Source organism: Clytia hemisphaerica, unplaced genomic scaffold (genome assembly GCF_902728285.1).
Source record: "Clytia hemisphaerica strain Z4C2 unplaced genomic scaffold, Clytia hemisphaerica genome assembly, whole genome shotgun sequence".
Taxonomy (NCBI): domain Eukaryota; kingdom Metazoa; phylum Cnidaria; class Hydrozoa; order Leptothecata; family Clytiidae; genus Clytia; species Clytia hemisphaerica.
The window spans coordinates 683,866-708,784 of record NW_027104200.1 but is presented as its reverse complement, the minus strand read 5'-3'; the positions used below and the strand labels follow the sequence as shown (position 1 = coordinate 708,784).

At 38.3% G+C, this 24,919-nt stretch overlaps 1 protein-coding gene across 1 annotated transcript; it reads right to left on the bottom strand.

The window, feature by feature from the left end:
- Positions 1 to 6: 6 nt before the first annotated feature.
- LOC136815269 (mucin-2-like) lies at positions 7 to 17,734 on the bottom strand. The gene is given in 15 exon segments (XM_067071711.1): positions 7 to 408; positions 744 to 875; positions 1,311 to 1,451; positions 1,848 to 2,018; positions 2,628 to 2,759; positions 3,889 to 4,124; positions 4,623 to 4,755; positions 4,947 to 5,134; positions 5,623 to 5,830; positions 6,174 to 6,314; positions 7,285 to 9,524; positions 9,526 to 9,885; positions 9,992 to 15,179; positions 15,723 to 15,802; positions 17,545 to 17,734. Coding segments are annotated over 14 exon segments (9,378 nt in total). The 5' UTR covers positions 15,787 to 15,802; positions 17,545 to 17,734; the 3' UTR covers positions 7 to 364.
- Between the last annotated feature and the right edge of the window lie 7,185 nt (positions 17,735 to 24,919).

The following is a 24,919-nucleotide window of genomic DNA, read 5'->3' as shown; positions in this document are numbered from 1 at the left end:
GCGGAAATTGTTGCTTCTTTTGTGTGTTTGTATGCGATGAGTACATATTAATATACAATGCCTAATTAAATTATACGATTAGTTATTTTATACAGTACAAAATCAATGACATAAAACAATAAAGTTGACAATAATTAACAAAGCACACAGATGAATATTATTCTATGGTCCAGCCATTCATTATATTGCTCTTAATGTTATCCAATTGCAATCCAATTTCTTCAGAAAAGGCCGTGACCAGCTTTTTATTTGGTAAACGTTATTGCCTTTTTCTTAGATAGACTACACATAGTAAAGGTTCAATCTCTCAAACGTCCTTCCAAAAATCATGTCTGACGAATTGGATTTCGTTTCTTCTTAATTTTTACCCTTTATGCCACATGTTATCCAAAATTGATCGAAGCCAACCTGAGTACAGAAAAAAAAACATAAGATTTTCTACAAAAACATTGGGAAATATATTTTGAAAAATTTTATGAATAGTTTGTAAGGGAGGCTAAAATAATCGAACAGTTCGATTACTTGTTTGATAAATTTACTTGTTCAAAATTTACGGAAATCAACTCGAGTTCTTTCAAGTACATCAAGTATGAAACATAGGCGGATAAAAACAAGTACAGTAGTACTTTCTCATGTTTTGGTTGACACTAAAAACTATTGGCAGGGTTGAAGAATGTTCGCCTGAGTACCATCTTCGCCGAATTGGGAAGCATTAAAATACTGTATTAAATGTTAGAACTTACTTCTGTTTGAGCATCTTGCTTCTTCTCTTTTGATGATTTGCTTTTTGATCTTTAAGTCTTCGATAGATTGTTTCATGTAAATCAACCGTCCACATAAATTCTCATAATTCTCAAACAGTTCTGCTCGTGTCCCTGAATAAAAACAAAAACATCATCTTTATCTTCAAATAACTAAAACATTGAAATGTGTGAAACACACGACACTTTTATTAACCATAACTAGGATTTTATCAAATGTTTGGTAATTTGGAGTAAACGACGTTGACAGCCGTATGGCATCGGATAGATATGTGGAGACTTGATTCACTAGTGATTAGAATAACACCGGGAAAGTTTACTGTACCTTATCGGCCAAAACTTAGTCGGCCTTAATTTTAATCGGCCTTAATTATTAGTCGGCCCTAATTTGAGTCACCAAGCCAAAATTTAGTGACTTAGGGCCGACTAAGTTTTGGCCGAATAAGTATTTTAGAATAATAAGGTCAGCCGCAGTTCTGTAAAAGAGAATCATAATTTCATTTCCATCATCTAACAAAAGGTGGCGCGTAGATACTAGTACCAACTTACCGTTGTTGAAGGCGCAATCAATGGTTTTTCTTAAATTGAGGCGAGCTGTTTGACTCAAATCGATGTTAGTTTGAACGGAATCAATATCTGTTTGAATGTCGGTTGTGGCAGCAAGCAATGCAGTAGCGTCACAATTTGCATCTAAAAGCAGTGAGAAAAAAGGAATTAAAAAATTCATTGAAGTTTTTTTGTCTTCCTGGCATGTCAAATGAAGTACGAGGCCGTGTGGTGCTCATTGTAAAATAATTCTAAATTTTAAGAAATATCTACCAGGGTTGACTTTAAGTGATCATTTTGACCACTTTCAGGGTTGATTCTGGAAAGAAATATCAGATTCTGTATCTGACAGGGTCAGATCTTTTGTTTAAGGTTACAGAAGAGTTTCTTTAGCTTGAACCTCTATAACTCGAACGTCTCCTTAATTCGAACAAGTTTTCTCGTCTCGAGCGCGTTCGAGTTATGGAGACTTTACTGTACTAACTATAGTATTTCCTCATTTTTTTGCTTCAAAACGTTTTCCTAAACTCAAAATTGTACCTTTACAGAGGAGTTTGATAGCTTCCACATCCCATTTGCCAAGGTTAGTGAGAGTCTCATTGACTTGATTTTTATCGACACCAATATAAGCGATATCTTGACTTAAAGTAGTGCTGTTCACTTCGGTATAATTGGAACATGAACAACTTTTCACACTGGGACACATCACACCTGCAAATAAAGAAATTCAGATATTCTTTTTGAGGATAGCAATACCAAAAAATGGGAGATTGTTCGAAAAAAGTTCGAAAGTTCGAAGTTCGAACAGTTTTAAAAGGGGTACACAATGTTAACTAAACGCATGCAAACACTTTCCTCCGAGAAAAAACTAACAACACAAACTTTTGTTTCCCTTCAGTACTCAGGTAATACACTCTTCTCGAGATGCATAAATTTATTGTTGTCCTCGTTCTCAAACAGATTTCATTGCTATTAAATTACATATTCACAATGATAATTGTGTTGTTTACACCTCATGAGACATTTTGAATTTCAAGTACTTTTGTTTTAGAGCTAATGTTTGTCTTTTGGGAATTTAAATTGGTTTAAATGTACAATTTCATTAGCAATGAAATCTGTTTGAAAACGAGGACTTCGACTTCAATTTTCATGTAGAAACCACCCTAAAGAAAATTAGTCTTGTTACGATGACAAAGTCTAATAATGTTATCAGAAATGAGTGCATATAGCGAATGGACCATAGGTAACTATCGTTTTTGTCGTAAGGCGTATATAATGTTGGAAAATTATTTCTACACGTTTGAATTAAGATTAACATACCAGGCTCAACACCAGAGGGTAGTGTAACAGCTTCATCAGACCACGGCGTAGTAATGGCTTCACCCGCCTCTGTTACTGCTACTCCAAAGATCATATACGACGTATCCGCATCCAGCATCCTGTCGTCAACGTCTGAAAGAAGCCAAAACAAAACAGTTTGTGGACATAGAAAATTAAACTACAGTAGATCCCCCGGTTATTCCAACTTATTCAAATAATTAGGTTGTTCGATGTGAGTTGGATTTCCCCTTGGATCTGCTTACTCAACACAGGCAAAAACACTCTCGGTTACTCGAGCTTTTTCATTTATCGAAGCGATTTCTATTCCCCTTGGGGCCAATTATAGGCTAAATCACCCTCAGTTATTCGAATCTTTTCCATTGGGAGTTCGTCGAAATGAGAACATTGATTTTTTTGCGATTAAAACCCTTTTTCTTCCAAGAATAAAGTTCAATATTCATGGCTATTTACAATCTTCAACCTATTTCTTCAAAAGTTCAATATTCTCTTTCGGTTCAGAAAATTAAAACAGAGAGGGAAACCTCAATCCCTTCTCAAAAGTAAGTTCTTTCTTCAAAAAGTAAAAGTTCTTTGTGTCTATTACGCTCAAATGAACTACAATGCCTCAATTACTTTAGAAAAATCCATCCCATTAAGGCTAAGTTGAATATATGGCGGGAAAATGAATTTTTCAGTTATTTGAACTCCCGGTTATTCGAAGTAAATTCTTATCCCCCTTGGAGCTTCAAATAACCGGAAGTCTACTGCACTTACGTTTACGCTACTTTACAGTTAAAATGTTTGTGAAAATTTTAGTTGTTTTAACCTTTTCCACTAACGTTAGAAATTTTTTGAGAACGGCGCCCAAAATTGGCTTGTTCTCCCGAGCAGTATAGGAACGAGCATTAAGGCAGATGTTTGTTTTAGAAATGACGGTCTGAGGTTTGTTTCAATATGTTCCATCCCAGCGGTTCTTGCCTTCGGAAAGGGATAACAAAGAAAATTTTAAGCCTTAAACCTCCTAAATAGGTGTTTTCATGCATCTTAATAGCCTAAAAATTCCAACTTAATTATAAAAAGACAACCTTTATTTTAAGTGTTTATGTAAATGTTCGTTTTGATACTTATTAACAATACGATTTGGTCTAAAAAGCAGGGTAGCCAATTGGGCTAGGTTGTGGGGTAGCCATGTATTTCACGGACCAGAGTAAAAAACATTCTTCCAAGAAACTTTGACCAAAAACAACCAAATAATTCTCACCTCCAAGTTGGGCAGCAAGGCTGGACAAATCCCTTCTTCTCCGTCGTTGTCGTTGTTGATGTTCACCGATATAAATGTCAGGGATGACGAATTGGACTTCGTAGCTGATAATTACCCTTGCGCAATGCCAAATACCATCAGGATTATTTTTTAGAGCTGCTATGGAATAACCATTTGATGATCTTGGTGGACTTGCACCGGGGCTTGGTAATGTGTAGCAATAATAATCAATAAACCTGAAATAGAATTCATTGATTTTCGTTTTCATATTGTCTGTTCTTCTCAAATCCAAATCAGCTACATTTTCCCCGTAGAAGGAAAGGGCTAAAACCCAGCTGGTACAAAAAGTTCTTTCGACGTTTATCTAATGTTCACAACGTCCATATAAAGTTAAAAGAACGTCGAAACAACCTTGTGCACTAGCTGGGAAAATCGTCAATCAACATCTAAATATTATAAATGTCAATGGCAAGGGTGGCCACTGAAATCTTATTAGACTGACACAGAGGTGTAGAAATCTAGCATCCTAATTCTTAAGTAAGTAAAGTTTGTGACCACAGCCTCGGGAAACCCGAGGCCTCCCTTTTCTCTTTCCGAAATTTTCCTTTAGAATGACTTTAGGAAGAGGTTCAACCCATATTATTAAGGAGCGTAGTTTAATGTTCTATATTGATGTTTCTATGACTTTCTTACCATTCTTACTATAATATTTTGTGTGTTAAACAGCAACTAACCTGACAATGATGTTTTGGAAGAAAACGATATTTAAGACGTATTGAGATGCTTGGAAGACCAGACCATTTGATTCAGACTTTGTTACGTCAGGTTTAGGTTTATTCACTGTTTCATCCGATAAAGCAATTCCATCTAAAGACAATAATATATCTTGTTCTCAGATTTTTTTCTCATAAATTAGTGGCTTTAGCCAAGACGAAAAATTTTCTGCTCTACGGGCAAGACCGCCCAACAACAAATATATGTAGAGCACGAACGGCTTGGTGTCGGTTATTGGTAGAAAAATTAAGCCGGTTTTGGTCGGCGAAAACTAAAATACCAACCTTCAGTTTTGCTACCGATCATTGGATTGGATTCACAGTTGTCATCGACGATGGAATCACCATGGAAAACAATGAGGATAGATGTGATCTCATTGGCTGCATTTGAAGGATCTAGCACTACACTGGTGGCCACCGACATTGAGGTGAAACGAGGACAATTCACTCTCGAATCTAATTCATTTAACCTCCTAAAAATACGGCAGTTAAATGAAATAAAAATTTCCAACCAAAAAAGTTACAATTTGTAAAAAGAAGCTTTTTTTCCATTTTCCATTGTTCAAACAATAATGCAGAACTCTCTATATATTCGAAAAGGTAGTGGTGTGGTGGTCATCGCTCTTGACTCCCGTCTGGGAGGTCCGAGTTTGATTCCCACTGTAGTAATACGGTCTACTAGGCAAGTGAACACACTTCGCTTAGGTCAACCAATACCATGGGAGGGGAACTGGGTACCACTACTCTTATACAAGAGTGTGGGAGATATGCCAGACATTGTGATGTGTGGTATCACTCCCGTTCTGCGCCTGCGACTAGTTATATGGTCTTCGAGTGTCATCACTATGCATCATAGTATCTGTGTTTTGCGTGTTCAGAACCAGCGGTGTAAGCGTTCCAACTTAAACAAGGAGGGAATCCTATTTCGCAAGGAGTAGGAAAAAGAAGAATGAAAACTTACCAATCGTCAAGTGCTTGTGCACAAGTCACATTTGAATCTTTAGGCTTGGTAGTTGTGAAAAATAATTCGTTGTACTTCATTGAATTTGGACTATCTTTAAGTGCGTTCAATCTGATTTCTGTCTCGGCTGTTTGGCTTTCGTTTAAAACTAACATTTTAGTATCTTGAAACGTGGCACGCTGGGTGTTACATAAGGACATACATTGCTCTAAAAGATTGTTATAAATAGAAATTGAAGATAGAAACCATTAAAAATGCCCATATTTTATTTGAATTCCGTGAGAAGATCCAACCAAGCCTAACTTTGAGTAGCTTGCTAGAGCAGCTTCATTAAATTACTTCATATGAAGAATAATTTAAATGGCTGTACCTTTAAAAAAAGAGGTGTTTTAATCTCTCGCGAAAGAAACATAGGGTTATGGGAAGAGATTCTACCCATGATAATGCGACCAAAAATGTTTTGCTGATGGATAATAACATCATATAAAAGTTAAACTCAAATGGAGAAGGAATGAAAAATTCTTTCAATGAAAAAAAAATCAATAACTTACCTTCTTCTGCAATATTGCGTTCTTCAAACACATCTGGTGTAGTCGTGGTTGGGGCGGGAGTGGTCGTGGTACAAACACATGTTGTGGTGTATAAGGGCGTTGTGGTGATGGTAGTACGGGTGGTGGTCACACTACCAACTCCTGTTTAAATAAAAGTTGGATTAATAAAAATCTGAAAACCAAGCAGGCTCAAAGAGTTAAAGATTCTCTACAATCTCGGTCAAAATATATTGAGAACTTTGCTTAATCTCTCGTTTTTAGCAATTTAAAGTTTGAACGAAAAAGTCGCTTTTCGGCTATTTGTTAAATCTAATTGAATATTACATTATTTGGGAGGGATTTATAGATTTCCAGGCTATATTCTGACCCCTATTGGACCATTCTTAGACTTTTGGATCTTAAGATTCTAAAGGTGCTAAGTTTTATGTCTAATGCCAAAACACTACCCTAAAGATTTCGTGGGAAATTCCCTTTTTTCTCAAATATCATGACTTTCATTGTAAGTCTCGTAAAATAAATTCTTGATGATAATATGTTCACTTTTAATACTAAACGTCAGTCTTAATATCAAAAAAGGTCAACAATACATCCAAAATAAAAAGTGAACGAACGACGTTTCATTTACATGATTCATCCACCAGCTTATCACTTTTAATCACCGATACTGACAAAGCTGATATGCTGTCAACCTTGAATAAAATAATTTTCCTTCATAAAATGAACATATATATGAATTTTAAATGAAGAATTTTTTGGAACTAAATATAATACAAGACGGTGAACACAATCGAACCAATCGAACTTTCATCTCGTGCGGTACTTATGCGCTCCTTGTTATCTGATTTTCCAATGGCGCATTGGCGGCCAACCACGATAAAGATTTAAAGCTCTAGAAGAGTGGGCTAATATAAATGCAACCAATTTTATCAGACATCCCTCGAAAATGCAAAAAATGGCAATATTTAGCCGGTCTCGATAGCGTTGTCTCCCCTTCAAAGATGCTCCAAGGGTTACGTATTATATAAATCTTAAATCTGATTTTGTAAAAGATAAACGAAAGGTTTGAGAAACATTGTATCATGAATTTAAGCTTATATTATATATCAAATACCTGCAGACCCTAAATCACGTCTTCTACGAGCAGATTCTGTAGTAGTTGATGTTGCAGCTGTAGTAGTCGTTGGTGCAGCTGTAGTAGTCGTTATTGCAGCTGTAGTAGTCGTTGGTGCAGCTGTAGTAGTCGTTGGAGCAGCTGTAGTAGTTGTTGTTGCAGCTGTAGTAGTCGTTGGTGCAGCTGTAGTAGTCGTTGTTGCAGCTGTAGTAGTCGTTGGTGCGGCTGTAGTAGTTGTTGTTGCAGCTGTAGTAATTGTTGGTGCAGCTGTAGTAGTTGTTGTTGCAGCTGTAGTAGTCGTTGGTGCGGCTGTAGTAGTTGTTGTTGCAGCTGTAGTAGTTGTTGGTGCAGCTGTAGTAGTTGTTGTTGCAGCTGTAATAGTCGTTGGTGCAGCTGTAGTAGTCGTTATTGCAGCTGTAGTAGTCGTTGGTGCAGCTGTAGTAGTCGTTGGAGCAGCTGTAGTAGTTGTTGTTGCAGCTGTAGTAGTCGTTGCTGCAGCTGTAGTAGTCGTTGTTGCAGCTGTAGTAGTCGTTGGTGCGGCTGTAGTAGTTGTTGTTGCAGCTGTAGTAGTTGTTGGTGCAGCTGTAGTAGTTGTTGTTGCAGCTGTAGTAGTCGTTGGTGCGGCTGTAGTAGTTGTTGTTGCAGCTGTAGTAGTTGTTGGTGCAGCTGTAGTAGTTGTTGTTGCAGCTGTAGTAGTCGTTGGTGCAGCTGTAGTAGTTGTTGTTGCAGCTGTTGTAGTCGTTGGTGCAGCTGTAGTAGTCGTTGGTGCAGCTGTAGTGATTGTTGTTCCTGGTGTAGTAGTCGTTGGTGCAGCTGTAGTAGTTGTTGGAGCAGCTGTAGTAGTTGTTGTTGCAGCTGTAATAGTCGTTGGTGCAGCTGTAGTAGTCGTTATTGCAGCTGTAGTAGTCGTTGGTGCAGCTGTAGTAGTCGTTGGAGCAGCTGTAGTAGTTGTTGTTGCAGCTGTAGTAGTCGTTGGTGCAGCTGTAGTAGTGGTTTGTGCAGCTGTAGTAGTCGTTGGTGCAGCTGTAGTAGTCGTTGGTGCAGCTGTAGTAGTTGATGTTGCAGCTGTAGTAGTCGTTGGTGCAGCTGTAGTAGTCGTTATTGCAGCTGTAGTAGTCGTTGGTGCAGCTGTAATAGTCGTTGATGCAGCTGTAGTAGTTGTTATTGCAGCTGTAGTAGTTGTTGGTGCAACTGTAGTAGTTGTTGTGGCAGCTGTAGTAGTCGTTGGTGCAGCTGTAGTGATTGTTGTTCCTGGTGTAGTGGTTGTTGTTCCTGGTGTAGTAGTTATTGGTGCAGCTGTAGTGGTTGTTGGTACAGCTGTAGTAGTGGTTGTTGTTCCTGGTGTAGTAGTTATTGGTGCAGCTGTAGTAGTCGTTGGTACGGCTGTAGTAGTTGTTGTTGCAGCGGTAATAGTCGTTGGTGCAGCTGTAGTAGTTGTTATTGCAGCTGTAGTAGTTGTTGGTGCAACTGTAGTAGTTGTTGTTGCAGCTGTAGTAGTCGTTGGTGCAGCTGTAGTGATTGTTGTTCCTGGTGTAGTGGTTGTTGTTCCTGGTGTAGTAGTTATTGGTGCAGCTGTAGTGGTTGTTGGTACAGCTGCAGTAGTGGTTGTTGTTCCTGGTGTAGTAGTTATTGGTGCAGCTGTAGTAGTTGTTGGAACAGTTGTAGTAGTTGTTGGTACAGCTGTAGTGATTGTTGTTCCTGATGTAGTAGTTATTGGTGCAGCTGTAGTGGTTGTTGGTACAGCTGTAGTAGTGATTGTTGTTCCTGGTGTAGTAGTTGTTGTTGCAGCTGTAGTAGTCGTTGGTGCGGCTGTAGTAGTCATTGCTGCAGCTGTAGTAGTCGTTGGTACGGCTGTAGTAGTTGTTGTTGTTGCAGCGGTAATAGTCGTTGGTGCAGCTGTAGTAGTTGTTATTGCAGCTGTAGTAGTTGTTGGTGCAACTGTAGTAGTTGTTGTGGCAGCTGTAGTAGTTGTTGGTGCAGCTGTAGTGATTGTTGTTCCTGGTGTAGTGGTTGTTGTTCCTGGTGTAGTAGTTATTGGTGCAGCTGTAGTGGTTGTGGTACAGCTGTAGTAGTGGTTGTTGTTCCTGGTGTAGTAGTTATTGGTGCAGCTGTAGTAGTCGTTGGTACGGCTGTAGTAGTTTGTTGTTGCAGCGGTAATAGTCGTTGGTGCAGCTGTAGTAGTTGTTATTGCAGCTGTAGTAGTTGTTGGTGCAACTGTAGTAGTTGTTGTTTGCAGCTGTAGTAGTCGTTGGTGCAGCTGTAGTGATTGTTGTTCCTGGTGTAGTGGTTGTTGTTCCTGGTGTAGTAGTTATTGGTGCAGCTGTAGTGGTTGTTGGTACAGCTGCAGTAGTGGTTGTTGTTCCTGGTGTAGTAGTTATTGGTGCAGCTGTAGTAGTTGTTGGAACAGTTGTAGTAGTTGTTGGTACAGCTGTAGTGATTGTTGTTCCTGATGTAGTAGTTATTGGTGCAGCTGTAGTGGTTGTTGGTACAGCTGTAGTAGTGATTGTTGTTCCTGGTGTAGTAGTTATTGGTGCAGCTGTAGTGGTTGTTGGTACAGCTGTAGTAGTGGTTGTTGTTCCTGGTGTAGTAGTTATTGTGCAGCTGTAGTAGTTGTTGGAAACAGTTGTAGTAGTTGTTGGTACAGCTGTAGTGATTGTTTGTTCCTGATGTAGTAGTTATTGGTGCAGCTGTAGTGGTTGGTTGGTACAGCTGTAGTAGTGATTGTTTGTTTCCTGGTGTAGTAGTTATTGGTGCAGCTGTAGTGGTTGTTGGTACAGCTGTAGTAGTGGTTGTTGCAGCTGTAGTAGTTGTTGGTGCAGCTGTAGTGATTGTTGTTCCTGGTGTAGTCGTTGTTGTTGTAGCTGTAGTAGTTGTTGTTGCAGCTGTAGTAGTCGTTGGTGCAGCTGTAGTGATTGTTGTTGCAGCTGTAGTAGTCGTTGTTACAGCTGTAGTAGTGGTTGTTGTTCCTGGTGTAGTAGTTATTGGTGCAGCTGTAGTAGTCGTTGGAACAGTTGTAGTAGTTGTTGGTACAGCTGTAGTGATTGTTGTTCCTGGTGTAGTAGTTATTGGTGCAGCTGTAGTGGTTGTTGGTACAGCTGTAGTAGTTGTTGTTGCAGCTGTAGTAGTCGTTGGTGCAGCTGTAGTGATTGTTGTTGCAGCTGTAGTAGTCGTTGGTGCAGCTGTAGTAGTTGTTGGTGCAGCTGTAGTGATTGTTGTTCCTGGTGTAGTCGTTGTTGTTGTAGCTGTAGTAGTTGTTGTTGCAGCTGTAGTAGTCGTTGGTGCAGCTGTAGTAGTCGTTGTTGTAGCTGTAGTAGTCGTTGGTGCAGCTGTAGTAGTCGTTGGTACAGCTGTAGTAGTTGTTGTTGCAGCTGTAGTAGTCGTTGGTGTGGCTGTAGTAGTTGTTGTTGCACCTGTAGTAGTCGTTGGTGCAGCGGCAGTAGTTGTTGTTGCAGCTGTAGAAGTCGTTGGTGCAGCTGTAGTGATTGTTGTTGCAGCTGTAGTAGTCGTTGGTACAGCTGTAGTAGTGGTTGTTGTTCCTGGTGTAGTAGTTATTGGTGCAGCTGTAGTAGTTGTTGGAACAGTTGTAGTAGTTGTTGATACAGCTGTAGTGATTGTTGTTCCTGATGTAGTAGTCGTTGGTACAGATGTAGTAGTTGTTGGTACAGCTGTAGTAGTGGTTGTTGTTCCTGGTGTAGTAGTTATTGGTGCAGCTGTAGTAGTTGTTGGTACAGCTGTAGTGATTGTTGTTCCTGGTGTAGTAGTTATTGGTGCAGCTGTAGTGGTTGTTGGCACAGCTGTAGTAGTGATTGTTGTTCCTGGTGTAGTAGTTATTGGTGCAGCTGTAGTGGTTGTTGGTACAGCTGTAGTAGTGGTTGTTGTTCCTGGTGTAGTAGTTATTGGTGCAGCTGTAGTAGTCGTTGGTACGGCTGTAGTAGTTGTTGTTGCAGCGGTAATAGTCGTTGGTGCAGCTGTAGTAGTTGTTATTGCAGCTGTAGTAGTTGTTGGTGCAACTGTAGTAGTTGTTGTGGCAGCTGTAGTAGTCGTTGGTGCAGCTGTAGTGATTGTTGTTCCTGGTGTAGTGTTTGTTGTTCCTGGTGTAGTAGTTATTGGTGCAGCTGTAGTGGTTGTTGGTACAGCTGCAGTAGTGGTTGTTGTTCCTGGTGTAGTAGTTATTGGTGCAGCTGTAGTAGTTGTTGGAACAGTTGTAGTAGTTGTTGGTACAGCTGTAGTGATTGTTGTTCCTGATGTAGTAGTTATTGGTGCAGCTGTAGTGGTTGTTGGTACAGCTGTAGTAGTGATTGTTGTTCCTGGTGTAGTAGTTGTTGTTGCAGCTGTAGTAGTCGTTGGTGCGGCTGTAGTAGTCATTGCTGCAGCTGTAGTAGTCGTTGGTACGGCTGTAGTAGTTGTTGTTGCAGCGGTAATAGTCGTTGGTGCAGCTGTAGTAGTTGTTATTGCAGCTGTAGTAGTTGTTGGTGCAACTGTAGTAGTTGTTGTGGCAGCTGTAGTAGTCGTTGGTGCAGCTGTAGTGATTGTTGTTCCTGGTGTAGTGGTTGTTGTTCCTGGTGTAGTAGTTATTGGTGCAGCTGTAGTGGTTGTTGGTACAGCTGTAGTAGTGGTTGTTGTTCCTGGTGTAGTAGTTATTGGTGCAGCTGTAGTAGTCGTTGGTACGGCTGTAGTAGTTGTTGTTGCAGCGGTAATAGTCGTTGGTGCAGCTGTAGTAGTTGTTATTGCAGCTGTAGTAGTTGTTGGTGCAACTGTAGTAGTTGTTGTTGCAGCTGTAGTAGTCGTTGGTGCAGCTGTAGTGATTGTTGTTCCTGGTGTAGTGGTTGTTGTTCCTGGTGTAGTAGTTATTGGTGCAGCTGTAGTGGTTGTTGGTACAGCTGCAGTAGTGGTTGTTGTTCCTGGTGTAGTAGTTATTGGTGCAGCTGTAGTAGTTGTTGGAACAGTTGTAGTAGTTGTTGGTACAGCTGTAGTGATTGTTGTTCCTGATGTAGTAGTTATTGGTGCAGCTGTAGTGGTTGTTGGTACAGCTGTAGTAGTGATTGTTGTTCCTGGTGTAGTAGTTATTGGTGCAGCTGTAGTGGTTGTTGGTACAGCTGTAGTAGTGGTTGTTGCAGCTGTAGTAGTTGTTGGTGCAGCTGTAGTGATTGTTGTTCCTGGTGTAGTCGTTGTTGTTGTAGCTGTAGTAGTTGTTGTTGCAGCTGTAGTAGTCGTTGATGCAGCTGTAGTGATTGTTGTTGCAGCTGTAGTAGTCGTTGGTACAGCTGTAGTAGTGGTTGTTGTTCCTGGTGTAGTAGTTATTGGTGCAGCTGTAGTAGTTGTTGGAACAGTTGTAGTAGTTGTTGGTACAGCTGTAGTGATTGTTGTTCCTGGTGTAGTAGTTATTGGTGCAGCTGTAGTGGTTGTTGGTACAGCTGTAGTAGTTGTTGTTGCAGCTGTAGTAGTCGTTGGTGCAGCTGTAGTGATTGTTGTTGCAGCTGTAGTAGTCGTTGGTGTAGCTGTAGTAGTTGTTGGTGCAGCTGTAGTGATTGTTGTTCCTGGTGTAGTCGTTGTTGTTGTAGCTGTAGTAGTTGTTGTTGCAGCTGTAGTAGTCGTTGGTGCAGCTGTAGTAGTCGTTGTTGTAGCTGTAGTAGTCGTTGGTGCAGCTGTAGTAGTCGTTGGTACAGCTGTAGTAGTTGTTGTTGCAGCTGTAGTAGTCGTTGGTGTGGCTGTAGTGGTTGTTGTTGCACCTGTAGTAGTCGTTGGTGCAGCGGCAGTAGTTGTTGTTGCAGCTGTAGTAGTCGTTGGTGCAGCTGTAGTGATTGTTGTTGCAGCTGTAGTAGTCGTTGGTACAGCTGTAGTAGTGGTTGTTGTTCCTGGTGTAGTAGTTATTGGTGCAGCTGTAGTAGTTGTTGGAACAGTTGTAGTAGTTGTTGATACAGCTGTAGTGATTGTTGTTCCTGATGTAGTAGTCGTTGGTACAGATGTAGTAGTTGTTGGTACAGCTGTAGTAGTGGTTGTCGTTCCTGGTGTAGTAGTTATTGGTTCAGCTGTAGTGGTTGTTGGTACGGCTGTAGTAGTGGTTGTTGTTCCTGGTGTAGTAGTTATTGGTGCAGCTGTAGTAATTGTTGGTACAGCTGTAGTAGTGGTTGTTGTTTCTGGTGTAGTAGTTATTGTTGCAGCTGTAGTGGTTGTTGGTACAGCTGTAGTGGTAGTTGTTGTTCCTGGTGTAGTAGTTATTGGTGCAGCTGTAGTAGTCGTTGGTCCAGCTGCAGTGGTTGTTGTTCCTGGTGTAGTAGTTGTTGGTACAACTGTAGTGGTTGTTGTTCCTGGTGTAGTAGTTATTGGTGCAGCTGTAGTAGTTGTTGGAGCAGCTGTAGTAGTTGTTGGTACAGCTGTAGTGATTGTTGTTCCTGGTGTAGTAGTTATTGGTGCAGCTGTAGTGGTTGTTGGTACAGCTGTAGTAGTGGTTGTTGTTCCTTGTGTAGTAGTTGTTGGTACAGCTGTAGTAGTGGTTGTTGGTACAGCTGTAGTAGTTGCTGGTCCAGCTGCAGTGGTTGTTGTTCCTGGTGTAGTAGTTAAAGGTGCAGCTGTAGTAGTTGTTGGTAGAGCTGTAGTAGTGGTTGTTGGTACAGCTGTAGTAGTTGTTGGTCCAGCTGGAGTGGTTGTTGTTCCTGGTGTAGTAGTTGTTGGTACAACTGTAGTGGTTGTTGTTCCTGGTGTAGTAGTTATTGGTGCAGCTGTAGTAGTTGTTGGAACAGCTGTAGTAGTTGTTGGTACAGCTGTAGTGATTGTTGTTCCTGGTGTAGTAGTTATTGGTGCAGCTGTAGTGGTTGTTGGTACAGCTGTAGTAGTGGTTGTTGTTCCTGATGTAGTAGTTGTTGGTGCAGCTGTAGTTGTTGTCGGTGCAGCTGTAGTAGTTGTTGGAGTAGCTGCAGTAGTGGTTGTTGTTCCTGGATTAGTAGTTGTTGGTGCAGTTGTGGTAGTTGTTGGTCCAGCTGCAGTGGTTGTTGTTCCTGGTGTAGTAGTTGTTGGTACAGCTGTAGTAGTTGTTGGTCCAGCTGCAGTGGTTGTTGTTCCTGGTGTAGTAGTTGTTGGTACAACTGTAGTGGTTGTTGTTCCTGGTGTAGTAGTTATTGGTGCAGCTGTAGTAGTTGTTGGAGCAGCTGTAGTAGTTGTTGGTACAGCTGTAGTGATTGTTGTTCCTGGTGTAGTAGTTATTGGTGCAGCTGTAGTGGTTGTTGGTACAGCTGTAGTAGTGGTTGTTGTTCCTTGTGTAGTAGTTGTTGGTACAGCTGTAGTAGTGGTTGTTGGTACAGCTGTAGTAGTTGCTGGTCCAGCTGCAGTGGTTGTTGTTCCTGGTGTAGTAGTTAAAGGTGCAGCTGTAGTAGTTGTTGGTAGAGCTGTAGTAGTGGTTGTTGGTACAGCTGTAGTAGTTGTTGGTCCAGCTGCAGTGGTTGTTGTTCCTGGTGTAGTAGTTGTTGGTACAACTGTAGTGGTTGTTGTTCCTGGTGTAGTAGTTATTGGTGCAGCTGTAGTAGTTGTTCGAACAGCTGTAGTAGTTGTTGGTACAGCTGTAGTGATTGTTGTTCCTGGTGTAGTAGTTATTGGTGCAGCTGTAGTGGTTGTTGGTACAGCTGTAGTAGTGGTTGTTGTTCCTGATGTAGTAGTTGTTGGTGCAGCTGTAGTTGTTGTCGGTGCAGCTGTAGTAGTTGTTGGAGTAGCTGCAGTAGTGGTTGTTGTTCCTGGATTAGTAGTTGTTGGTGCAGTTGTGGTAGTTGTCGTCAATGTTGTAGTTGTCGTAAATACTGTTGTATCAGTTATAATTGTTGGATAAGTTGTACATACACAGTTTGTTGTCGGTTGTGCATTTGTTGTCGACACTGGTGGTGTTGTCAGTGATTCTACTGAGTTCTCTAAGAAATTATTGTATATTAGTAATAGTCTCCATGAATCTAGTTTAAGCTTAAGTATTAATGTACATATATGTTATTAGTTTAAAGGTAATAGCAAGTTTATGGGTCATTAGAAAATTATTGTAATATTCAGGGTAGTTCTCTTTACTTTCAGTCGACCTGATGACAAGCGTTTCAGTTAACATACGTTATTAGTGAAGTTAAGTAAATTGGTAAAATCACAACGACGAACGAAAATTTAACAGGCTAGTGAGTTTCAACCAATCAAATTTCGTATTTTCACTAGCCTGTTACATTTTTCGTCCGTCGTCGTGATTATCCTTGTATGTTTAACCTTAGTATTACTGCGAGTAGACAACCCTTTCCTTTAAACTCCTTCTCCAATAAACACCCCTCATTTGAGAAAAAAAAATTCTGTAAACGCCTCGCTCAAATAGTCATTGAAAATTAATACACTAGCCTAGGGCCTTTTAATCTATTTTTTCATTCATCGTTTCAAGAAACAACAAGGTGAAGCGTAAAATGAAGAAAGCAAAGACATACCTGGTAATAATGTTGAGCATAGCAGCAGGAAAATGATGAAAATTCTTTTGTTCCCTTGTCTCATTGTGATATGGTGCAAACTGAAAAACAGAAAAGTTAAAACGTATGTAAAACAGTACCCTCGGGGAAAAGATTTGAATTTAAATACGTTCAAGGTCGCCATGAAATGAAATTTTCTCTAAAAATGATAAGAAAAGTTATTGTTTACTCAATAGAATAAAATTGCATTAAAAATTGACTTTATAAAGTAGTAAAAAACGACAAAAAACAGCCTGTCGATCAACCAATAACAATTTTTGTTTCATATCTTTTGATTGAATGAATATTTTTGAAAAAATTTTTACAGTGATGATCATGATCTAAGATTGAAGAATCACTCCTGTGAAAATGGTAATTATACCAAATTTCTACATGGAGTTGATTTTTTTATTCTTCATTTTTCGTATCCATTTTCTTTTTTTTTCAATTTTTTTTTGCTTGCTAATATTCCACTCACAAATATCTTTTCAACGAGCACAAAATCTCAACTTAATTAAAATTCTATCAAAAGTTACAGCCTTTTTTGTGTCACCTGCAAATTATTTTGAGACAGACTTTATTTAAGAAATTGCCTGCCTGGAAATGATAAAGAAATCACACTGATCAATCATCTGATCTAAACGTACCCCATAAAATTCTTCCATAAAAAATCACCAACTTGAATCTTCTCCTTTTCTATTCACGCAAAGATTTGTCAAAATTTTATCACCTCAATGAAAACCTAGGAAATCTGCTTCAATATTTTAAAAAATATATTCAGGTGTTCCTGAAGTTGCAACAAAATGGCGAAAACTTCTGAAAATCTCAACACCGAAATTCCAACAAAATATGGATCCTGCGCCCCAAATAAATGCTTTATAAACGAAATAATACGGGATAACGATGTCTTGCAGTGTAGGAAGTGTCAAAGATTTGTTCATTGTGCCTGTTCGGAGCTTCCAGCGTACCAAATACAGATTTACCTTCAGTACAAAGCAAGGAGATTCGAATGTGCGAAATGCATCACAGCCACGCCAATACTATCAGAGAAGATCAAAACAAGCAAAAAAAGGATGACAAACAACAAGGCAACAAATACTGAAGGTAAAGATCAAAACGAGCAATGTGTTTTCGCTAGACTGGATAGTCTGTAAAAGAAAATTGATGAGCTTTATGAACAAAGACGACGTCGTTATAGGATCAGATCAACAACAAACATTCGCTAGCATCACTAAAGATGAGCTAAAGAAAAAAGACCACGAAAACAACAGAACCAAAACAACAGACATACGCTAGCAATACTAGAGCTTGTTGCTTTTGTGAAACTTTTAACCTTAATTAGCTATATAGTGCTCAACCGTGAAATGTTGATTACTGCAATGACGAAGTAAAATATCATGTACTCAAAGCACACATTCTATGAAATTCCCGATCCTGACCAAACAGAGCACTAAGGCTTGGGGACACGAGAAGTTTTTTTTGCGTTGGTGCAATGCAACATTCTCGAAAAAAAGTGCGTGTTCCATGGTTTCTTTTTTTGTTTCATGAGACAAAAAGTGAGGGAAATACCCAAAAGACACACTGATTTTGTCCCTGGGACAAAAGTGAGATTTCACTTTTATTGGTAGAAAGAAAAATGGGGTGGAGACACGAGAAAGTGTTTTAGGTTGGTGGGATGAAGCATGTTGCATTGCACAAATGCGAAAAAACATCTTATGTCCCCAACCCTTTTAGCAGGTGACAATTTTTCTTTCACAGGCCTAGCAGAGAGAAAACAAAAGCCCTATATACGTGTTATTCTTACCTTGAAGCTACTCGAAACACTTGTTATAAGTTTCAGAAAGTTCTATCAAGTTATTTTACAAAAAAATATAATCCATCAATTGATTTCGTTAAAATATACAATCTCGTCAATAAAGGTCATCCGAGCCTGTCGGTGGCCACTATCCAAATGAGGCTGTGAAAAGTTTCTTCAACCCTTGACTCACAATTAGCATACATACGAGTAAAGTAGCCTGGGAACGACTGATAAACAAAAAAGGAAAAGATTCATTATCTTGATTTTAAAAGGTTGATGACCACTTTTAACAGAAGAGCCTTACTCAATAAAAAGATAGGATAAAGAGTTAATCAGAGAAAAGGGTTTAAATATAATTTATAAAAGTTCGTGTATGACCTTAATGAGAAAGTATTTAAAGTTTCTAAGCGACGTGATTAGCCGTTTTATTCTTATAAGAATACAAAATATGCACTCTGAGACTAAGTAATGCGACAAGAAAACCAAACAATATATTCAACTTCCAGTCATACCTTAGTATCCAGCAACCTCTTTTAGAATTTCATTAGAAAACTTTAAAAAATACCCCACTTCATGTAGATCCCTCATTTCGGCATTAGGATCCAAATTGCACTTTCCAACGGTCAAAGTACTTGCTTTGAGTTCTTATAATAACCACCCTTTAAACGTGTAGGCGAGGTTAGGGTCGCTATAGTAACGAGGAAAACCGTTTTCATCATAAGATCGTTAAAGCGGCAGACATCTGAAGGTCAATGAATAAATTAATTGGCAATCACAAATAGTTTAACTTTGATAACATATCAGGTCAAAATACCTTTTCAACCTATACAAGCAAGGCACTCATTTGGAAATTATATTCACAAATCACTGGCGTATGTTTCGTTTTAGTATTAGTTCATCAAAAGGATTTAGCTGTGCTATTATGCTTAAAGGGGTTACTATGAGTACTTGTCTAGAAGTGTGGCATTTTAAAATATATTCAACGTCCCGGAAGGTCATCAAGACTGGATACATATTTCACCGTCAGGTGTCTCTGGGAGGATCACAAAAGCCTACTCAGCCCTTGGTTCATCGTATTTACGTATTATGCAAAATTCACGACCAAGAGCTAATGAAAAAGAAATTCCTGTACATATGAGTCACAGATACCCCAAAGAGATGAAAGTATTCCCCCAAGCAACGAGTAAACATCTAGTATTTTGAACTCCTCTTTGTGATGCCTACCAAGGATTAATATCTATTTTTGATGAGGGAGATTAGTAACTAGTCTAGTAATTAAAAAGCACATAATTAAAAGATATCTTCCTATTCAAACCATGACGCTCGTTTCATGCTATAGTGCTTAAAGTCGGATTAAAAATTTTTGAGGTCAGGTTGCGGTTGATTTATAGAAGGATTGTGAAAAATATGTATGAGTCTTCCGGTTTCAAACGATAAGGTTTGTCGTTGTTCAACATCAAACACCCCTGTCTCACAGCCCCGGGGGAACTTTTTTTCTTCAGTGGGGATAAAAACTCCTTTTGAAATCCTAACGGGGATATAAATTCTATTGTTCTAAAGTTAAAAAATCCAGTGGGGATGGGTTTGGAGTGCAATTTTGAATTTCGAATGGGGTTTTATTAAGGATATACAAAATAAAACTAAGCTAGCAAGTGCATCCGATCTGTGATACCCTTGACATGTCAGACATGTCATCATAGTTTCGTCATAGAAACATTTCGTTTGGACAATACGGGACCTTTTTTCCTGAACTTTTCGTTTGGAGAAAACACGAGGTCGAATTTAGGTTCAAACGTAGAAATATCGAATAAAGTCAACAAAATTTCGCAATTATCTTGTCTTAAACTTAACTTACATTTGGCCTGATATTGCGCAGAAGTCTATTTTAAAAATAAATTATACTTTCTACTTCCCCAGAGCTCAAGACTCTGAAAAGGAATAGACTTTTGACAACAATATACCGCGTATCGAAAGGGGAACTTCAATCAACCAGACAAAAAGATTGGGAGAATCTTCGAGAAGGTTTTTATTTCATCAACTGCTTATGTAGATAAAAATGATAATGGGAGTGATTGAATCCCACTGATATAAATATAAAGAAGGGATTAGAGCTATGGTGAAAGCAGTTAGATACCACATCAATTAGGAACAAAACATGCGTGTAGGTGGTACCTATAAAATTGTTGATTGATTTCCATTGGAAGGTTGACCTATGTAAGCAAACGTTACTACTCATCCAATTCAAGCGTTTTTCTTTCTTCGCCATAACTCACATTACCAGATGACTTATTCCAGAACTTATATCTCGATGATGAGAGTAGATTAGATGATAATTAAATAATTTACTTTGATTTCATCCCCATTCGAAGTTCAATGTTTAAAAATGACAATCCAAAAGCACCTCCATTCGATTTTTTAACCTTGGAACAATAGAATTTCTATCCCCATTGGGATTTCAACATTGTTATCCCCACTGAGAAAAAAAGTTCCACTGGAACTGTGAGACAGAGGTGTCTTTTTGGTGATACATTTTGTTACTATGTACTCATCAAATTGAATCAACGAACATAATGATTTTGATGCAATCAAACTTTTGATCTTATATTTCCTTTTGTTTCAATAATTGAAATATGTTAAACCCTAAAGATTTTTGACTTTTATTCTTTCACGCGTACATGTTTGTTGACAAGGGCTGCGTTTAGACCAACTGGTATTTGTAATTTGGCATTTGCTCACGAGGGAGTCGATTGTAATAGCTTTTCCATTGTATTTTCTGTCATGGCATTTAAGGAATCGTCTTTTTAGAGTCATTACTGAAAAGGTGATTCCCTCAAGTTCAACTTTGACAGATCAAACAATGAAAAGCATGGAATTTCTCAAAAACTGCAGTCATTAAGACTGAAACTTTTTGCCGTAGGGCTAGCCTATGGCAAATCTTGCAAATTTTACAATCTATAGAAAGAACTGAATAAAAAACGTGCAAATACTTTAAAAAATCAAAAATGTCATTTTTTCTCTTTGTTTTGGTTCCTTTGTTTGATTTGAAATGCAAGAAAAGGGGATTCCTTTGCTTAAAATGGCATTTCAAATGCCAACGAAATGCCAACACGCTGGCATCATTAGGCATTTGACAAACCGAACAATTGTGCGGAACAATAGAATTCAAAAGAATACTGCAAGTAATTACAAATGCCAGGCTGGTCTAAACGCAGCCAAGGTTAACATTCTAAACTCATGAGTACTGTACACGTTCTTTCTTATAAGAACAAAGTATATAAGAATATAAGGTTTCGATGGCCAAAATGTTAAGAACAAGTTAAGAACATATTTAGGCTTTACCGACTCTAATATGGCCGATTTCTTAAGAAAATGGACAAAAATGCTCTCAAAATTGTGAAATTAAGAACATGTTAAGAATATTTTTATGCTTAAAGCTCAAAAAGTTGAGAACATCTTAAGGCAAAAATTTAGGATGTTCTTATAAAAACAACGTGTAATCGACATAACGTTTGTAATTTCCTCTTTCAGTATGAAAGTACAATAGGATTTGTGAAGCTAAAAATTAATTAACAAAAATATGGTGTCCATCAGAGTTCAATACTTATTGATAAAGTTAATTGAAAATGAGCATATAATTAACAGCTTGTTATCATAGTTCCCTCCTGCAAGGCTTAGTTAGAGCTTTACTAAATTAAAATACCACAGAGTAAAAAAGGAAAATTTTATCACAGCTTGACTCCCTTTTCGATTTGCATCATATTGCACCATATTTTTGGTGATCATATAAAGCATTAAATAAGCGATTGCAAGATTTTTTACAGAAAGTACCCCGTCGTCAGAACTTAATAATTGATAGATAGAAATGACTCACTTATCAAGATTGTAGAATTATTTACGAAAATCTTGAATTTCAAAAACAAACGTCGAAAAGAATTTACAGAATGGCAGAATCGGGTAGCCCCTCTGAAGCCCACAACCCCTTATAGTAAAAATATCATTGGCTCTAATTATATATTTGGATTTATTAAAAAGCTTTAGTTTGGCATCAGTATATTAATTCGAAGTCGTTTCCTGTTGATGGTTTCTATTTGTGGTTTTTCTAAGAATGGAAAAGTAATTTTTGTCTCGCTAATGATAGGCAAAGTCTACACGCCTTTTTTTTAATAAGAATATACTTTATAAGAATGTCCATGATGAAATTGGCCAAAAAATAAAGAATATGCTAAGAATATCACCATCATGGAATTTGGCTACTGAAGCTAAGAATTTTTATATTGCCAATTACCCCCAAGTAAGGCTCACTCCTTTCACAAAATGTCATTTATGGTTGAAACGACGTATGTACTAAATTTTAAATTAATCTAGTTTGAATTAGGATCGTAACCTAAGAAGGATGTAAGAATATTTTAGGATGATTTTCCCCAAAAAGTTAAGAATATCTATCTAAGAATATCATGAAATGAAAAAACACCATTCTTAAAAAAAGCGCGTAGGTAGTCTAAGACAAATTACCAAGCGAGACGCTCCAATCGAAATGAGGCTACAAAAAAAAACCACAAAGGATCACATAGCTGAATAGCTAACCAAGTTAATAGTGAGGTTAAGTATCGATAGATAAATCACGACGACGGGCGAATTTTCCCTAGCCTTCATTCACGCCACGGCACTTTTTTACAGGCTGATCGAAAAGCAAGCTAGACTTATCCCGTGTATTATATCCGCTTTGCTTCTAGAACGGAAAATCAAGCGGAAATTCGTTCTGGAAGCAAAGTTGATTTGATTGTGGGCCTCAGCCTGTAGAAAAGTGCCGTCGTCGTGATTTATCTATCGATACTTAACCAAGATAATCAAGAGACAGCAAGTAAGAACCTAAACATGTCTGTTCGGATACATTCATCAAAATCAACAATATTGGTGTTGACACAAGTCGGTTGATCGCATTCAATAATCAATGAACGACGCAACTTTTCACATTTTTACACTCCTATCTCACAGCCCCGGTGGAAATTTTTTCCTCAGTGGGGATATAAATTCTATTGTTCCAAGGCTAAAAAATCCAGTAGGGGTGGTTTTGGAGTACAATTTTTCACATTGATTTTCGGATGGGGATAAAGTCAAAGTCGATTTCCCACTGGGACTAAAATTCCAGAGTATTTTTTTATCGTGGACGAAATTTTTGCCAAATTTTCGAGTGGGGCTGGGGCGGGCATGTATTCAAAAAAAATGTTTCGAATACTGATAAAGACAAATAAAGAAAATTGGTATTTTACCCTGTTGCAAAAAAAGAAAAAAAAACAATTAACACGCATTGAAAATAATTTCGTCAGTCTGCTTATTTGGGCAGGTCTGTTAAATACCCCTAGTTTATATCTCAAAATTTGGGCGAAAAAAATGGAGGCGAAAGAAATGGGGTCCCATTTTTTGAGATACTAACATTTGATGACGTGGAAATAATATACAATACAGAATTAATCCATAATTAATCAATTTTTTACATTACTATTGTAATTGGGAAACAAAAAGTAGTGGTTTGTTTAACTCTTAGTGATATCGTATTTGTCTTCGATTACACGCTTATTTAATAAGAATATACTTTATAAGAATATTTATGATGAACTTTCACAAAAAGACTATTTTATGCTTCAGCAGATAAGTACCTTTTTATGCCAACTAATAATACAGTAAGAATGCATTTGGATGATTTTCTTCAAAAAGCTAAGAATATCTATGATGAAACAAAAAATTTCGTTCATATAAAAAAAGTGTGTAGAGGGCACTAGCTTCGCCCATTAGTGTTTCAAGGTACAAAATCACGGTCGGGATATAATGTTAGGATTACTGGATATTTCATCGGTTTTTTCGGAAATCATATCTAAAAATTCATTATATTGGATATTTCGGTTTGAGAGGGGAGTTTATCGTCCTCTCCAGGCTATTTTCTTCAGCCCATTGAACGTTTCTTAGCTCTTGGATCCTTTAAAATTCTATGGTCTAAATGTTCTAGTCTAAAGTTGAAACTCAGAGTTCAAAGTTTGTATTACCGAAGGAAGTTATGAGAAGTAAGTATATAGTCTACAAAAATAGAGTTTTATTCTTTTTTCCGTATGCATACTTTGCGAAGATAAAAAACAGTTTTTTTTAATTAAGATGAGTAATTAATCGGCAATGAAATTGATAAATTAAAATGGAGTCTTTATCATCGTATTCAATCAATCAAATTCAGATTAGATCATTCAAGAAAACTCACACCGGCAAGAATTCCTAATGTAACCCAGAAACACAAGAACGTTGCGTTTCACGCCCGGGGGAGGCAATTTATAGGCAAAAAAGGTGCAGAGTATGCGGACGGTAAGGGTCGGTTTTTTCACCTTTCAAAGTCTCTCTAAGGGTCGCAAAAATCAGAAAGTTTTAAATTAGTCTCTTTAAGGGTCGGACAATTCACGATTTTTAGGATTTTTTTTTACATTTCGAAAGAAAAAAGTGTAAAAATTTCTCCCTAAGGGTAAGACTCATTTCAAAAATCGAAGAAAATTTCTCAAAAAAGTCTCTCTAAGGGTCACCTTTTCAGCAAAAATCATAGAGTCGGTTTTTGGAGGTCCCATCCACACATACCCCTCTCTCGCCAACCCTAGTACCCCCCCCCCCCCGCCCCCAGGGGGCTTCATGGACAATTGAATTGGAGAAACTTTAGAATGTAACCGTTCAATCATTTTCAGTGAAAAAACAATAAAAATTTTGTGACTACAAAGAAACTCTACATCACATAAAAATGTTTATTCACAACAGGGGTGTCAAGTGTTGGGCGTGATTAAAGAGAAAATGAGGATAAGTTCCAGTTTGGCAACTTTACAGGACTAAAAAGCTCTCCCCCATGCAGGTAAAGAATCCATCCGACCTGGCCTGGTAAAGTACTCTCCCCCGTTTCGGTTAAGAATCCAGCCAACCTGCAAAAGAGCTCTCTCCTACATGGTTAAGAATTCAGCCAGCGATCCCTTAAGGGCTCTGACCATAGTGAGTTTTTAATACTTACCACGTACAAAATATAAAGTGTTCTACTTGATGTAGCCCACAAAATTGTGACATGTTATACATTTTCTGTTTGGCCAATCATCCGTGAGTCTGAAAATTTAAGAATCGCAATGAAAAAAATTGATGAAGAGAAAATGAAGACTTTTGCAAAGAAGAGTATTTTAACTTTGAAGAGCTTAGTTTCGGCGAAGATAAAACATTTTGAAAAATGTTTTGCGGTAGATGGTGTATCTGTAGACGGTAGATCTTTTATCGAACTAAAATTGTTTTTTCGGAAAATAGTGCTTTTTGATCAATTTTCCATCCCAATTTTTTATAGAAATGCAGCCATAACTTTTGATGCATTAATTTA